Source organism: Vulpes lagopus, chromosome 15, assembly GCF_018345385.1.
Source record: "Vulpes lagopus strain Blue_001 chromosome 15, ASM1834538v1, whole genome shotgun sequence".
Lineage (NCBI taxonomy): Eukaryota > Metazoa > Chordata > Mammalia > Carnivora > Canidae > Vulpes > Vulpes lagopus.
This window is the reverse complement of record NC_054838.1, coordinates 42,489,808-42,504,888: the sequence shown is the minus strand read 5'-3', so window position 1 is coordinate 42,504,888 and position 15,081 is coordinate 42,489,808. Positions and strand designations below refer to the sequence as shown.

The 15,081-nt window shown below is 36.2% G+C and overlaps 1 protein-coding gene across 1 annotated transcript in view; it reads right to left on the bottom strand.

Annotated features, from left to right (window-relative positions):
- The window catches only part of DEUP1 (deuterosome assembly protein 1), a 79,770-nt gene that overhangs the window by 25,567 nt on the left and 39,122 nt on the right, over nucleotides 1-15,081 (bottom strand). The window contains exons 8-11 of the mRNA XM_041729686.1: nucleotides 10,250-10,395; nucleotides 7,008-7,113; nucleotides 2,008-2,205; nucleotides 76-162 (exon numbers count right to left, since the gene is read on the bottom strand). Coding sequence (XP_041585620.1) covers nucleotides 76-162; nucleotides 2,008-2,205; nucleotides 7,008-7,113; nucleotides 10,250-10,395 — 537 coding nt within the window. The remainder of the gene's footprint in view (nucleotides 1-75; nucleotides 163-2,007; nucleotides 2,206-7,007; nucleotides 7,114-10,249; nucleotides 10,396-15,081) is intronic.

The window sequence follows — 15,081 nt, the reverse complement described above, 5'->3', positions numbered from 1 at the left end:
TTAGGGCTGGGTAAATCCTGACCAACTACGTAGTGTCCCAGTTTGATTTAATAAATGGTTGCAGCTTGTTATTACCATGTACTGTCCAGGGTCTAAATCGCCCATCATTCCTTTCAGATGTGTGTTTTCAGTTCTGACAGCTTTATATCTCATATCTGAGACCTGAAAGCAGATCGGGAGGTAAAAGTGAATGCAAAAATCATATAATAAAAGCTTGCAACTGTATTAAAAGAAATTTTACTAATCTATAGATTTTCTAAGTGTAGGGAAGAGAAACACTTGTTAGGCCTGATCATCATAAATCAGATATTTGCCTTTAGTTCTCAGTCTGGCAGCCCTCACTCTACCCTCCTTTCCTGATTGGTGCTAAATTAAAAACACATACTGACAATAACGATTCATTTGCTTTTTCTTTCCAATTCCAAAATTCCATTTCTCACTTCTAACTTTTCTACCCTATGCAAATTAACACCAGAAAAATCACAATTTAAAAACACGCTCCAAGAACAATGCCCATTGAATTCTTCACTACCTAATTAATTTTTATAATATGCAAATATTACTTTTATGTTTAATTTTGTTCTTTCTAGTATTTCTGCCAAACTTTCTCTCTCTCTCTCTCTCTCTCTCTCTCTCTCTGGTGACTACTTTATTCTAATTTATTTTTCCCTGATTTCTTCTACTTGACTAGTACTTACACACATCTGCTCTTTTACTTAGATAAGCCTCATTTCTATAGAAAACACTTCCCTTAAAATGATTTATTTACTTTGTAGATTACAAAATATATTCTCCTGATCAAAAACCTAAAAATGCAGAAAGTATAAAGAAGAAAATAAGAATCATTCATAATCCAACTACCTGAATCACTGTTAATACTTCTAAAATATCTTTTCCTATAGCAGTACAATCAATGCTACTATCTCATCTATGCTGTTTTCCTGTGTATTGTACAAATTTATCATAGTTTATGGCTTATAATTGGGCAAAGTTAGATCTCGTTTTTATAACACACAGGATTTAAATAGCCATCTTATTTGTGAAGTGACCCTCATATGCCTAGAAAGTCATTGAATGGTGCCCTCAAAGCCTTTCGATTTGGGGTAAGAAAAGTAGATAAACCTCATGCTTTTAATAACAGATCATCAATTTGATGATGAGCAAAGGACTGAGGAATTTCAAAAGAAATAGGATGAAAGAAAGGGAGGAGAAAAAGGAGGAAGCCAAAGGAGGGAGGGTTGGACCTCAAAGTCACTTGCAGTATTTTAACAATAGAATGGTATAATTGTTGTTTTTCTTTCACCATGAACCATATGGTGCATCGAGTTCAGTAAATATGGAATAATTTTCATGTTTCAACATCCATTTTTTTTACCCCTCCCTAATAAATATATAAAATGGGGGTAAGAAGTATCCACAAAAAGCTGGAATAGAGGCTTTTTCTTAAAGACAAAAATATTAATGGAACTACAGAAAATAAATTCAGGAAGAAATCTTTGACTACAGCATTCTGTGGGAGGTGATCAAAATATGTGTCACAAGAAAATGTTAGAATGAGATTTAGTGCAATTATCTTGTGTCATCACTTTTCCCCTGGTTCTCTTTTGATGATACTTCGCATTATTTTTTTTTTAAGATTTTATTTATTTACTTGAGACAAAGTCAGCAAGAGAGAGCAAGCATGAGCAGGCGGAGGGGCAGTGGGAGAGGGAGAAGCAGGCTTCCCACTGAGCAGAGAGCCCCATGTGGCACTGGTTTCTGGGAACACAATCCCAGCACTCCAGGATCATGACCCAAGCCCAAGGCAGACGCTTAACCAACCGAATGAACCACCTAGGTGTCCCACACTTTGCATTATTTCGCAAAGGTTTTATGTGGCTCCACCAAGCATTTCCGGGATGCTAGTCTCAGAAACAATATCAAGAAATCCAATGCTTTATTAGTCAAGGAGGAAGACTACTGTGCAACACAGTGACCTGGAAAGTGCCATCCTGCCCGCTTGCATACCTGTTGTTTTGCTAACATTTTTTCTTTTATTTCTAACTCCATTTTTAGCTGTCTTTCCAGAAGGGCAGCTTTCTTCATGATAGTTGCTATAGTGATCTCCTTCTGATGGAGCTCCTCTGTTAGGTCAGAGATTTCATTCCTCATTCTTTCCTGCTCAGAGCCATGGTACTCTTCCTCCTGATAGAGTTGGCTTCTTATCTGCAGCAGATATATTCCAGGCAAATATTAACAAATCTTTTTATTTGTCAAGCAGCTTAAGGCTTTTGTTAGCCATGCTCAGTCTTCCTGTCCTATCTTAAACCTTTGGCAGGCCCCACTTTACTCACCTTTTCTGATCAATGATGAATTAAAAATAGATACTTACAATAAATGGCTCATTTAGTTTTTTCCTTTCAAATTCAAAATTCCATTTCTCACATCTATTTTCTATTATATGCAAATCATCACTTATTACTGATACTGCTTTGATAACTGCTTTGACAGGAAGGTGAACAAAATATAATAAAGCACTTAGCCTCCCAGCATTACTGAGGTATAAATAGTCTTCAAACACTGTACATAATTATCGTATACAATTTGGCGAGTTTGGACATATACTCATGTTACTATCATCACAACCTACATAATAATCATAACCATTACCTCCAAAAGTTTCCTTGTTCCTTTTTTGCTTAAAAAATTTTTTTTTTGTAGTAAGAATGCTTACCATGAGATCTACCCTCTTAAAATTTTAGTGCATAATGCCTTACTGTCATCTCTAGGCACCCTATAACTTAACTTTACACCCATCAAACGACCACTGCAGAATGTGTGGTGGAAAGACGCAGGACTCACTACCTAGAGGCATATGGACCAAGCAGGTTTTTAGGAAGAAAAATTGGCTTAGCGAAGTTAAGTGACTTACTCAAGGTCAAAAAGCTATTAACTGGCAGAGCTAGGACTAGAACTTAGGACTCTTAGCTTTAAATTCAGTGTTTTTTTTTTTTTTTTTTTTTTTTGCCTAAATTGTGTGTATTATTTGTGACTAAACATTATGTTTTTTCAGAATCACGTTATGATAAATTTCACACTGAAAGTGTCTATGAAAATGCATCATCTCTTCCACTTAAGCCTGTGGACTGCCCAATTCTTAACAATAGTTAGGCCTTCCTTGTCACTGACCTCTGGATCACCTTGGGCTCCTCCCCACCTGACAATGCAGTCAAGCAGCAAATTCTGTCCCTTGTACTTCAATTTCTCCTAAATCTCTCCTCTGCTCTCCATTTCTACTACCACTGTGTTTGGTTCAGCCTCTTACCACCTTTCTAGAAATCATTCACCGTCTCTAATTCTTGAGATTTGGAGATAAAATACATAATCACCATCTCAAGAAAATCGTAGTCCATTGGGGGAAACAAAAATAAACAGAACACAGAGGAGCAATGCATGTCAGCGGTATGTGGTAGAAGGGTGCTTAACCCAGCCTGGGGATGTCAGGATGGGTTTCCTAGAGGAGGAGACATCAAAGACTGAAGGATGAATTGGAAGCCAGATGGAAGGCAGGGATGGAGAAGGGCTTCCTGGCAAAGAGTGCAGTGAAGGCTCTAGGAGCCAGAGAGAGCATGCACACCCAGTGAAGCAAGAGGAGTCTGGAGTGGCCAGGACTGGGCATGTTGTGAGAAATAAGGCTGGAGAGTATAACGGAGTCCATGTACAAAGAGATTTATATGAATTTCCTTAGGGAACTTCTAAAATTTACTTTTTTTCATTTCATCTTGAAATATTTCAGGATATATCTGTAAAAGAATAAGGGCACTCTTTCTTTTAACATAGCCAGAAGACCAATATCGTACCTTAAAAAATTAACAATTCCTCAATATCATCACATATCCAGGAAGTATTCGAATTTAAAAATTTATCAAGATTGTAATGAGTATGTTGTTTGTTTGAATTGTGATCTAAGTTTGGATACTGGCTCACATCTTTGTAAAGCCTCTCTTTTTGTGTGTGGTTGTGTGTATTCTGGTAGTCTACATATATCATCTCATTTAACTCCCAAAGCAGTTCTCTATTTTGTGGAATGAGATGTTACGTACATAACTCCCCACAGTCACATTCCTGGTGGCAGGCAGTCTGATTCCAGGACCTTACCCATTGTGCTTTGTAACCACTGTGAGCAGAATCCTGGAAGGTAGTTCACACATTGGAAAAAGCAAGCATGGGAAGACCTAACATGCAAAGGACGCATGTTCAGAAGGAAAACTCGACCTGTCCTCAGCTCTATGCCACCAACCCCTTATGTGAGTCTATTCCTATTATTATTATTTTTAAAGATGTATTTATTTATTCATGAGAGATACAGACTGAGAGACAGAGGCAGAAACATAGGCAGAGGGAGAAACAGGCTCTATGCAGGGAGCCCGATGCGGAACTCAATCCGGTATCCTGGGATGACGACCTGAGCCGAAGGCAGGCGCCCAACCGCTGAGCCAGCCAGGCATCCCTCTATTCCTATTATTAACATTTTTAGAATTTCAGAGTTGTGGGGGATGACTGGGTGGCTCAGTCAGTTAAGGGCCCGACTCAATTTCAGCCCAGGTCATGATCTCAGGGTTGTGAGATTGAGTCCTATGTTAGGCTCTGCACTGGGTGTGGAGCCTGCTTAGGATACTCTCTCCCCTTCTCCCTCTGTCCCTCCCTTGACCCTTAAAAAAAAAAAAGAATTTCAGAGTTGGAAATGACCTTAGGAGTCACATGGTATAACCCCAACCCCATCATTAAACAGATGAGGAAAAAAAAAAAAAAAAGACTCCCAGAGAAGAGAAGGGGTGGGCCTATCACCCAGCTCCTAAAAGGAAGAGACTAGGAGAGAGAGGTACAGATATCCTCACCCTGAGGACAATGTCACATGTCTGCTTTCATCTCCAACCTCCTCTCTCCAATTTTTCTCTTTATAATTTATTTGATGAAACAATGGGGTTCTTCTGTGGTTTGTCCCAGTTTGGATTTTGCTGATTGCATCACTGTTGTGTAGTTAACATGTTCTCTTAAAATGGAACTTTCAAAATGTAAAAAAGATGAATATACTATCATGAAAACGGAGTAAACTATTTTTATTTTTTTCAGAGCATTTAGATATTAAAACATGTTCTCCTGCAAAGCTTCCCTCTAAATGAGATAAATTTACTGAGCTCTAAATGACTTTTGGCTTTATTAATTAAAAATGTCAATTTCATCACGGAATACATGACAAATATAGTTCTACACTGAAAAAAAGAGAAATAAAATACTTGCAAGATTCATAATACATGGCTCTTGTTGCTTTTATTACAAGAGAATAGAAATGCTCTCCACAAACACTTCCTGGGAGCTGTAGCTATTTATACACAATTCATTTGTTACCTTTCCTGCACAGCAGTGCATTATCTAGAGGTCTCCAAGAGCCTATGAAGAGAATTTGTGCCTAGTGTTCTCTTCCTTCAGAGCACAACTGTGCAGTGTCAGTAGATTCCTTGTTATTCAAAGTGTTATCGAGTCTATGAGGTTAAGAACGGTATAAATATACTTTAGGTGGCTTTAATCAGTCTTTTTATCATAATGCGTTCATTGCAAACACCAATAAAGAACATTTTTTTAAAAAATTCTATGTTTAAATAGTAAAATCAGTTTCATGGAATTAAGCAAAAATATAAGGAAAATGATCATTAATTCATAATACCTTTTCTACACTTACTAGCTACCTGACAGTCAACTCTTTGGGAGACAGGGTTTGTCTTTTTTGTCACTGTATTTCCTACAGAAATAAGCAGAATAGATATAGTCATACTAGATGTGCAACAAATGTTGAATTTATACACACGGCAACTAAATTTATGAGCCTCTTCAGGTATGGGAGATCTTAACCTTGATATTAATTCATTCGTTCTCCAAATATTTATTTTTACTTTTGTGTGTCAGGCTCTGTGCTGGGATAAATGATGATTCAAAGCCATGCCCAGGTTTTCCCTACTTTTAACAACTGTTTAGATCATATAACATTGAATATCTAGGTGTGGTCCTCAAACCTAAAGACCAGAGACATGAGTAGAAGCCATGATAAGCTCATGGAAAGGAAACCCCAACTAGATTTTGCTATAGGGAGAAGAGAATATACTTGTGGTAGAGAGTTGAGAACCACACGGCCTTTGAGGACAGTGCCCAGGCCTTATCCATGCTTGTATTCCCAGCTCCTGGCAGATTACTTGGCACCAGTTAGGTGTTCAGTGATAAAAGGTGGGTGCAACCATTAACAGTGGCAGCCTTCACTTGTTGGGTGCTTCATCTGAGCTAGGCAGGCCCTGCTCTAAGCATCTGATGTGCGTTTTTTAAATAGATTTTAACCTAAGGGAAGAGTATGGACTCTGGAGTCAGATTGCCTGAATTAAAATCTGATCAATCTGCCTGGTTGCTGTGTAATATGGGGAAAATTACCTAACTTTTCTGTGCTTGACTGTCCTCAAATGTAAAAGATGGTATTAGTACCTACCTCCTAAAGTGGTTATGAAGAATCAATGAGCTGAGGTTTGTTAGGCCCTTAGAGCCCCTCCTGGTGCATGGGAAGTGCTATTTAGGTAGCAAAGTCATTATTCACCCCTTTAAGCCTCATCACAATTGTATGAGGCAGGTGCTTAGGATCCCATCCCCATCCTAGAAATGAGGAACCCTAGCATCTGGCACAGGCCACTTCCCTGAGCTTAGGTACCTACTAGACAGATGGATGCCTGAGTCTGGGCTCTCATACTTCTTGCTGTAAGCTACCTGTGATGGAGCCACAGTTTCCCAGAGGCACAATGAAGATGGAAGGTTTGTGTCTTTTATAGCACTGTGCAGAAAAATGTAAGAATTAGCAGCCTGGTAGGTTATTCTCTTAGGGGAAAACATAGAAGGAAAAAGAAGGGAATGTGAAGGAAGGTTTTCCTCCTCCCTTTGTGTTCAGAGACTTCAGATCTGCCTGAAAGGATGAAGCCCATTATTTTCCATACCTTATTCAATTCTTTTTCATGATTTTGTTGATCTAGGGTCACTGAGAACAGCTCTTTCCTTTTCCTTTCTAGTTCTTTAGTAGAAGGTGAATAAGAGGATTCAACTCTACAAATTAAAGTGAAAAAAAAAACTTAACTTGGTAAACTGTCCTGATTCTGTTATTGATTTAGACTATCGTAGGTTGCAGAGATAGACTATTAGCTTATTGGAAAAGCTTCTGGTTCCAGAAATTGCAAATTCTCATACATTCAGATCCCATAAGTACTTACATATTTAACTGAGTGCAAATGGTTTTAGTGAAAAAAATAAGAGGTAGCAATTAATATGGAACTTCAATTATACACTGAAAATTGGCAGGATACTGGGTTTGCATATGTAGATAAGATTTTTATATAAAATAACTTGGAACCCCCTTAAAGAAAAGGGAAACACATCTAACCTGCTTATGCATCATGGGAAGGAACTATGTCAGCAGAAGTCAGAGGGGGGCAACTTCTCCATAAAAGTGATCCAAAATGACTAAATGTGACAGTCTACCCAGAGAAAGCTCAAATACATCTGTTCCTTGGCTGCTTAATTTACAAAATAGAATTGCCAGCACATATGGATACCAGAGGGGAAAAGCAGAAACTAGTATAAAAAGTACCATTTCTACAGGAAGTTTGGAGAAATACAAGCAGGTTCACTTCTACATCGGGGAAGTTGGTAAATGAAAACTCATTAAAACAGAAAAAGAAAGAAAGCCAGGCAAGGACACTAGCATGCTATTGCTTGCCTAATCTGGTAAAGTCTGGTGTTTTGAGGGATGTACCCACCTGTAAGTGAGTACAATTTCAGATGTCCAAAGAACTTTTTAAAAGGTTCCATCAATCAAAAACCTAAACCACACAACACAAAATCCAAGTAGTGATTGAAAAATAACTGAGGGAAATATTGAAAATAAAGGGATCTTTAAAAAAGGTATAAATGAATAGTGATATTCCCTAGGTACTTTATCTAGACTGGATTGCTTTTCTTCTATCAAATATATGTGTTAACTGTAGAAAACAGAGTATATCAGAGTATATACTGGTATAATGTCATCATCAGAAGAAAAACATTGTTGGCATTTTTGTGTATATTAATTATCTTTTTTTTCTATGTACATGTGTATAAATACATATGTTTCTCATACAATTAAAATGTATCACACACATTATTTTTCAGTCCCCTTTTGTATCCTACTCAGTAATATATTGTGAACATTTTATCTAATATTCTCCTCCAACATTATTTCAGAATCATTCTTAAATTTTTCTTATTTGCTATTATTTGAAAGGAGTGAAAAATGACATTTCTTATTTTTCAATTCTTCCTAAGGAATTTCAGGGAGTGGAATGCTGAACTGATTGGGGGGGGAAAAAAACCTCATGATTGTCTTGTAAATTTCACTGAGCGACTAGAACAAATGTCAAACATCAACGCAGGTAAGTTAAAAGAAGAAAACAATAATCATGCTAATATAAAATGCTAATAATAATATATAAAGGAATTATCACTTGTCATGTATGTAAGGAGAGTTGGAAATATTTTTAATAACTCTCAGAACATATCAGCTCAAGGTGCTGATAAAAAAAAAAAAAGAAAAGGTAACAAGATCTTAGTATTATTGAGAAAGGTTCTGAAAATGAATAAAAGCATTACTATGCTACTTCTATAAAACTATTGTGCATCTGCACTAAGAAGCCTGGGCTGCTTCACCTTAATACAACTGGAAAGAAGAAACATAGTCCAAAGAAAAGAAACCAAAACAATACAATGGAATTACATTCATATGCGAACAAACCAAAAGGATTAGAAACTTCCTGTTGGAAATATGAAGGCTGAGAAGACTAGGCCTTAAGTCTGAAATATAATGGAAGTTGTGAAAAGTTAAATATCTATCTTTCCATCAGATCTCAGAATACTAGAATTGAGGAATACCCTCCAATTAAGAAAACTGAAGTTTAGAGACCCAAATAAATGCCAATTTAAATAGAGACTGGCATTAGGCATAACAACAACTATGTGAATAACCACAAAATTTTGAATGAAGTCATGTACTGAAGATAAGTTGGCAATGCCTGGAATTCGGCATTGGTGTTGTGAGACAGGTCCATATGGAAGTACCTACAATGTTCTTCCACAAATCAAGAGGCAGATGGGGGTGAAAGGTTTGCTTTTCTAGGAAATTTCTTATATTTTTAGGCATAGACATTCTTTGTACAAAGACATTTCTCATCAACTAACCCCACTGGAACAGTGCCTTGCACATTATATTTTTTCAATAGATTTGTTAATGATCAGTGACGATGGTCTATAGCTTGCATGTGGAGCACTCTATATTGCTGACTGGCTAATAGGCATTTTACATCCTTGGTGAGACACACAATAGGTCATTTTTAGGAAGCTTAATTTGCCATTTCTTGTAAGTGTAGAGCTCAAAAAATTCAAGCAAGTCCCGCAACTTTAAAGAAATAATTATTGCCTTTAAAGCAAGGTAATCATCTTTCAATAAAATATCCCTTACCATTTGGTTAGTCAGTTTTTAAAATCCTCTCATTGGCCTTCCATCAGCCTTCAGACTTGAGAAGGATTCAAGTTCCAATGAGAATTAGAACATCAATGAATTGGACAGTCAAATTTTCTACTCATAAGTATGAACATTTCATAATCCTTAGCAGTCCCATTTCTTTTGTGATTATGGGATACACAATACCTGCCTGATTTTAAAAGAGGAAAAAAAATCTGTTCTAACAAAACCCTTAAAGGAATTGACAAGGTAGTGATTATGGAGGCCAAAATAAATATAACATTTACAAGTGAAAAAGTTAATAACAGTTACTTGGCTTATAGGCATTCAAAAGCATTTGAAAATAGGGAATAAATCTTATTTATTAACATATACAATTAAATATCAGCTCTATACTATTGTTTTTACAATATCCTGAAAAATAAAAGTTCTAAGAAAATTTCTCACTGTGATAGGTAAGTATCCATAAATCAGAACATGAAACAATTTTCCAGATAAGTAAATATATTCATTTTGAAGATGAAATCATCGCAGATTTTGTTTTTAATCTGTAATATTACCCAATAATTAACAGCATGTTAATACAAAACAAATGGACTTATTATTCTAGTTTAATTATAAAACTCTTAAGATATTCAAACATCATATCTTGAACAGTTTCTCTCAGGCTGCTGAGTATAAAGAATATACCTTTTTTTATTTTCTTGAGTATTTTGGCACTCTCCTATTTTTAATAATTCTCTGTGCAGCTGCAATCGTTCCATTTCAATAATTCTCAAGAGATCATCACGTGACTGCAACTCACTTTTCACCTCTGAGAGTCCTGCTTCCATGGCCTACATAAAAACATCAAACAGGTTCAACGCACACATTTGAGTATTGTGATTATAATATATTTAAAAATATTTAACATCTGTGAACCAGCCTAATTCTAAATGAACTGGTATTGAGTCCTTCCTTGGTTGGCTCTGTCTTACAGAATTTCATTCCTTCATTCATTTACTCAACAAATATTTGCTGAGTCCTTATTATGTGCTTAACACTGAAGAAAAGAAAAAAACAAAAAACAAAACAAAACACTGAAGATACATAGACTCTGTTCTCAGTGAGCTTATAGTCTAGTGATAAAGAATAATCAAATCACCAACCAAATCCAGTCACACTGTATGTGAATTTGAGAGAATCATAAAAGTAGGAATAAAATATTAATGTGTGAAATTTGGATTAATGCCAGTAATTCCCAATTTAAAGACAATAGTCAAGAAGAATCTAATTTCAAAGCTGACCAATACAAAGAGTTATAAACCATGGTCTATGTCTTTATTGCCCAGTAATAGCCCTACTTTATCTAGCAACTAGAAACACCAGCAATCCTGTGAATCTAGTGTTTTATTTTGTTTATTTTGTTGAGATGCCTGAGCAAGTTTGAAAGCTGTTGGAAAGGGTCCAGGCAGGAGAGAGGAGGAATAACAGTAATGGTTTTGGTTCCTGGGAAGGTGGGTGGAGTGGGTCCCAAAGTCCAAGTGTAAGAGATTTGCCTAAAGCAAAAGGAAAGAAGGAAGGAAAATGGAATGTAGACAAGTATATGCATCTGGATATGGAGAGATAACAGTGGCTCTCTGTTGGCTTCTATTTTCCTTGTGAAGTAAAATGATGTCACTAGAAGGAGAAGGGGAGGTGGGGGCATGGGAGTGATTTTTTAAAAATATTTTATTTATTTGAGAGAGAGAGAGCGCGAGAGAGAGAGCAGGGGGATGGGCAAGGGGAGAAGCAGACTCCCCACTGAGCAGGGAGCCCAATGCAGGCTTGATCCTAGGCCCTCTCCCCCCCAAGATCATGACCTGAGCCAAAGGCAGATGCTTAACCAACCAAGCCACCCAGGTGCCCCCATGGGAGTGATTTTTAAGAGTGGAGAGGGTTTGAAATGGATTGCAATGTGAATAGGAGAATTAGCTGATTGGAGCAACACAAGAGAATTTCTGGTAGTGGTGAGTACTCATCCGAGATTTGTGACCATGACCTATTGAGTGATTTTCTCCAGCAGTACTTGGCTGTTCTCTGGGAGAAAGGTTATTTTGGCAGAGTCCTTCTAAATCATCAGGTTTCTTCTACTCACTTACACAGGGAAACTATTAAGTGTACCTTACCCAGGTCATCAAATCCATTGCCACTACAGTAGATGAGGAAATTGAGGGCCAGACTTCTTCCAAAGTCACATAGCTTACAAGTGGCAGAATTTGGAAAAGAAAAATCCAGGTCTTTTGTCTAAAAGTCCAATTGGAACATTCAAAATGCAAAAATAATTTTTTTCATGCAAAATTAGTGGAACAGATCTGTAGCTTATTGGTAAAGAGAGGGTGGGGTGTTATAAGCACAGGAGGTTCCTAATAAAAGCTGTAGAAAACATTATAGGCATTTAAAAAAAGATTTTATTTATTTAATCATGAGAGACACAGAGAGAGAGGCAGAGACACAGCCAGAAGGAGAAACAGGCTCCCCGCAGGGAGTCCAACTCGATCCCTTGGAATCCAGGATCACGCCCTGAGCCAAAGGCAGACACTTAACCACTGAGTCACCCAGGCATCCTGATTATAGGTATTTTTAAAAATCATCTGTAAAATAACTCTTTGTATGTAGGAATAACAGACTTATTCAAATAAAATCCAATTACCATAAGATTCACCCACTTGAAGTATAAAATTCAATGGATTTTAGTATATTCACAAGCATTACTACTAATTCCAGAACATTTTCATCACAACCAAAATAAACCCAATACCCATTAGTAGTCACTTCCCATTTTCCCTCCCCCTAGTCCCTGGCAACCACTAAGGTATGTCCTATCTCTAATGGAATTGTCTATTCTGAATGTCTCACACAAGTGGAGTCATACAATATGTAGCCTTTGTGCCTGGCTTCTTTCCCTCAGCATAATTCTTTCAAGGTTCATTCATGTTACAACATGTATCAGTATTTTATTCCTTTTTGTTGATGGATAATATTTAATTGTATGAATATACCACATTTTATTAATTCATCAGTTGATGGACATTTGATGTTTCTTCTTTTTGGCCATTATTAATAAGGTTGCTATAAAATTTCATGTACAAGCTTTGGGCATATGTTTTCTTATTCATTAACTCCTACCCCAAAATTCAAAGAGCCTAGAAATATAATTATGGAAACAGAATAAGACATACAAGTTTCCAGATAAACTTTTTTTTTAAGGGCAGCCCAGGTGGCTCAGCGGTTTGGCACCGCCTTTGGCCCAGGGCCTGATCCTGGAGACCCTGGATCTAGTCCTGCATCAGGCTCCTTGGACGGGAGCCTGCTTCTCCCTCTGTCATTTCTCTGCCTCTCTCTCTCTCTGTCTCTCATGAATAAATAAATAAAATCTTTAAAAAACAAACAAACTTTTTTTTTAAACCAAACCCTTAAATTTATATTATTTTCCAAGAGACCCAAGACCTGGGTTTGGTGAAGGACCTCACTGCAATACTTTAGCCTCAGAAGTTCCTGGCTGACTTGGAAATAAAAGCAAAAATATATTCAACTAGGTGATTTAATAAACTTGTTGGGCAAAGATGTGTTTGAATAAAGTCCTTGTTTCAAACAGGGGATTTTTCAGATGAGCCTAAAATTTCAAAATAAACAAAAGAAATGTGAAACAATAGATTAGCAAGTAGAAAAACAAATAACTTGATGTGAATGTTATCCATTACTTTGACCAACTGTAGAAGGCATCATCTCCCTGCAAATTTGCCACGACTTGAAGTTGCATGTAGGCAATGAGGTCTTCCTTCATTTGGGGAAGGGAAGTATAAAATGGCCCTAACTCTGGGCCAATGAAATGCAGTCACCATGAGCTACAGGTAATTACAATTCTGCAAAATGTGATAATAATAGCTTGTTTACTGTTTTTAGAAAATAATACCTATAAGAATGATATTTGGAGATACCATGTCACTAAGGGGAAAAAAGCTTATTAATGATCTAGCTACATAGGTAAGAGAATTTATGTTAAAATTGAAACTTTTCATAATACAAATCAGAAATAATGATTTGAAACATTTTTTCTAACATGAATATGCAAAAGCTTTTAATTATAATTGACAGAATTATGTAAACTTAGGCAATGAAAGTACAAGAAAAGAGGCTTTGTTGGTATTGATAAACTGAGAGTCGTTTTTTGACTTATGCAATATCCCTTTGAATTCAATGTTAATAATACTGAGTTGACACAGAATTAGGGCATTTACTTAACTTCGAAGTAGTTTTAAAATTGGCATGCTTTTGCAGAAAAATCAAATTATTTGTCACTGTGGATGCTTGTATTAGGAAAATGATTCTTCGGTACTTGATTCAGTTACTAGAATACTCTCAAATTTGTTTGGAACAATTTAGGTATGTTAATCTACTTTTTTAAAAAGTAAACTCACAACCCCAGGGTCAAGAGTTGCATGCTCTACCAACTGAGCCAGACAGGCATCCCTGTAAATCTACTTTTTAACTGTAAATTTTATGACATCTAAACACAGATCAAGTGTTTCCAGTGACTACTTGGCTTCCAAATTGAGATAGGTTGTAAGTGTAAATACACACCAGATTTTGAGGACTTAGTATGAGAAGAAATGTAAAATATCTCTACCTCATTAGTAACTTTTTACATTGATTTTATGTTGAAATGATAATACTTTAGAGATATGTTGAATAAAATAGATTACTATTATGTATTTGTTTCAGTCATTTCTTATGGCTTCTTTTAATGTGGTTACTAGAAAAATTTAAATTATGTTTGTTGCTTGCATTATATTTCTGGACATATATTTCTGGAGAGTGTTGCTCTAGTACTTTAATGACACATTAACAAGTAAACAAAAAAGGTCATTTATGGGAAGGCATAGATATTAGAAAGGTGAGAACAATTTCTTTTTGTCATTAACCTCCAATGGGAAATGCTACACATTTTAAAAATGTGTGTACACCATAGAAAATAAATATATGTAATGGAATTAATATGTATACTGACACATTTCAAAGTTGTGGAAAGACAAGTTGGAAGATGTGATTCATGTGAAAATTCAGATGCATCTGGCATTAAAATGTGTTGTAAACTAAAGAGAATTTTATATACAATAAGTGACATTCAAATTGAAATGGTTGTCTTTCTAAATTCATGTGCAAGATGTGGAACACTGTCATATGACAGGTTTGCAAAAAGAGAAGAGAAACTTCTTTCTAAACACATGCACTGGTTAAGTGATTATTTACCTCTAATTATTAGCATTTGGTAAAATATAAATTTTGAAAAAAAAGTTAAAGGCCCATCTGTTTAGTTAGAAATTTGCCTAATGGTTTGAGAGAAGCAGTAATTTTTAAACCTTCAAATCAGCTACCAAATAGTAAATAATTGATTATCTTCTTATTTAGTATATGCTTTAAATCAAGAGAATGAAACGTAGGTCAAATTTGGAAATAAAACAGGGAAAAGGCCAAATAATAGCATTAGTTTCAGCATTTTT